The sequence below is a fragment of the Chrysochloris asiatica genome, unplaced genomic scaffold (assembly GCF_000296735.1).
Source record: "Chrysochloris asiatica unplaced genomic scaffold, ChrAsi1.0 scaffold00200, whole genome shotgun sequence".
Classification (NCBI taxonomy): domain Eukaryota; kingdom Metazoa; phylum Chordata; class Mammalia; order Afrosoricida; family Chrysochloridae; genus Chrysochloris; species Chrysochloris asiatica.
Window position 1 is genome coordinate 2,989,533 of NW_006408718.1, and position 1,859 is coordinate 2,991,391.

Consider the following 1,859-nt stretch of genomic DNA (forward strand, 5'->3'; position numbering starts at 1 on the left):
TTCTGACTATTCCTTTCTCTTCCTCTCCATTGTCTACTCTGTATTATAATGCAAGGGAAACCAAGATTAAAAAAACAAACACACAAATAAAAAACAGTCAAGCATCTTAACATGATTCCACCCCCATTCCAGCCATGACTCAATCCCCGCATCTCAGAGCCCTGCAGTTCCAAGGGTGTGCGTATATCGTCCTTTATCCCTGTCCCTTTTGGCCCTCTCAGACATGCCCAGTTGTTCTCCCATCTGCGCTGTTTCTCCACTTCCCTCTCCCTCCCTGTATATTGCCCCCCTCCCCAGCACCCAAGCTCTCCTGTGTCCAGTCCCCACCCTGAGCTCCACTCACATTTCTTAATTTGCACAGGTAGTGCAGTAGTTGTGATCATTTTAAACAGTTCATAATGTGTTTCAGGTTCTCTAGTGTTTAGATGCAGCAGGGCCCACTGAGAAGGGGCACTGGGAATCTGGAGGCTGAACTAGGCAGAAGACTGATTTCTTTGGTACTTTTTTCAGTTTTGTAGCTTGTGTCTTTGTTATTTCAAAAAAAAAAAAAAAAAAGTTAGAAATGAAAAGGCAGCATCAGGGTAACATCTCCTGTTTTGGATCCTTCAGATGGTGCCCGGCAGAGCACCAGGCTTTGCATGGTTGAAGTGACTGTTGACTTTACCCCTTGTTGCTCTTCAAAAAGTCAGGCCTGTGTTCATTCCTCACGAATTTGCTTTGACTTGACTCTGTCGCCTTCATTGCAGGATGTCTCGGAACTAAGGAATGAACTGCAGCGGAAAGACGCCCTGGTCCAGAAACATCTGACCAAGCTGCGCCATTGGCAGCAGGTGCTGGACGACATAAGTGCGCAGCACAAAAAGCCCGCTGACCTCCCGCAGGGCTCCTTGGCCTACTTGGAGCAGGCATCGGCCAACATCCCCGCACCCATGAAGCCTACCTGAGCACCAGAGCCCATGGCCTCCTGGATACCTGGTCTCATGGGTGTGGCCTGATTGGGGGGCGGGGGGAGCTCGTTGCCATAGAAGGAGATGGTTTTTGTCCTACATTCCCACCTGAACTTTTTTCCCTTGTTTTATAAGCTGTTGATTTTGAAGTGAGTACTTCCTACTATGCCTTAGCTGTGGTCAACCTGGCAGATTTGTTTTGTCTTTAAGTGTAGACTTAGTTTAGTGTGATAGCCAATTATTGATTCGTTTTTAGAGTTTGGGGGGTTTTTTGGCTGTGTGTGTGTGTGTGTGTGTGTCTTAATCTCTTTTGTGTGTCTACTTGTCAGATGAATTTGTCTGATAGAAGAGAAAATGACGCTCGTCTGGACATCAGGAGATGAGGATTTGGGTTGTAAGCCTCGTGTGATAATTAGTCCTCAGCACAGACATCCCTTAGAAATATTGGGGGGGTCGGTTCTAGACCACCCCAATCAAGCCAGTGTGGCAATCAAGCGTGTCTTTCTAGTCCATGTGGCAGTTAGGCCTCCAGTGTGCTGTGTTAGTGTCTATTAGTATGCAGTAGCGTGATGAAAAGGTTTGAAATCCTGTGAGAATTGTGACGGGCACACTGTTGGAAAAGTGGCCTCAGGAGACTTGGCTCAGTGCAGGGCTGCCACTGACCTTCCATTTCTTATAAATATGTCCACAAAATGTGGCTAAGTGAGGTGTACCTGTAGTGGTGTGGATACGCCTGTGAGTGTGTGATGTTCCAGACTCTGAACTACTACCTCAAGAGGGGGAATCTAATGCAGCACAGTCTGCCCTGCAGCCAGAGCTCTCCGAGTGACGCTGTTCTGTAAATACTTAAAAGGAGAGTAACCTCCTAAGTTGCTGTGGCTATAGTGCTACTTTTAATGGGATACGTTTCTT

At 47.1% G+C, this 1,859-nt stretch overlaps 1 protein-coding gene across 1 annotated transcript in view; it reads left to right on the forward strand.

Annotated features, from left to right (window-relative positions):
• MED28 (mediator complex subunit 28) overlaps positions 1 to 944 on the forward strand; it is a 10,811-nt gene extending 9,867 nt beyond the window's left edge. Inside the window, exon 4 of the mRNA XM_006872487.1 lies at positions 747 to 944. Within this exon, the coding sequence (XP_006872549.1) occupies positions 747 to 944 (198 nt within the window). The remainder of the gene's footprint in view (positions 1 to 746) is intronic.
• Positions 945 to 1,859: the final 915 nt, after the last annotated feature.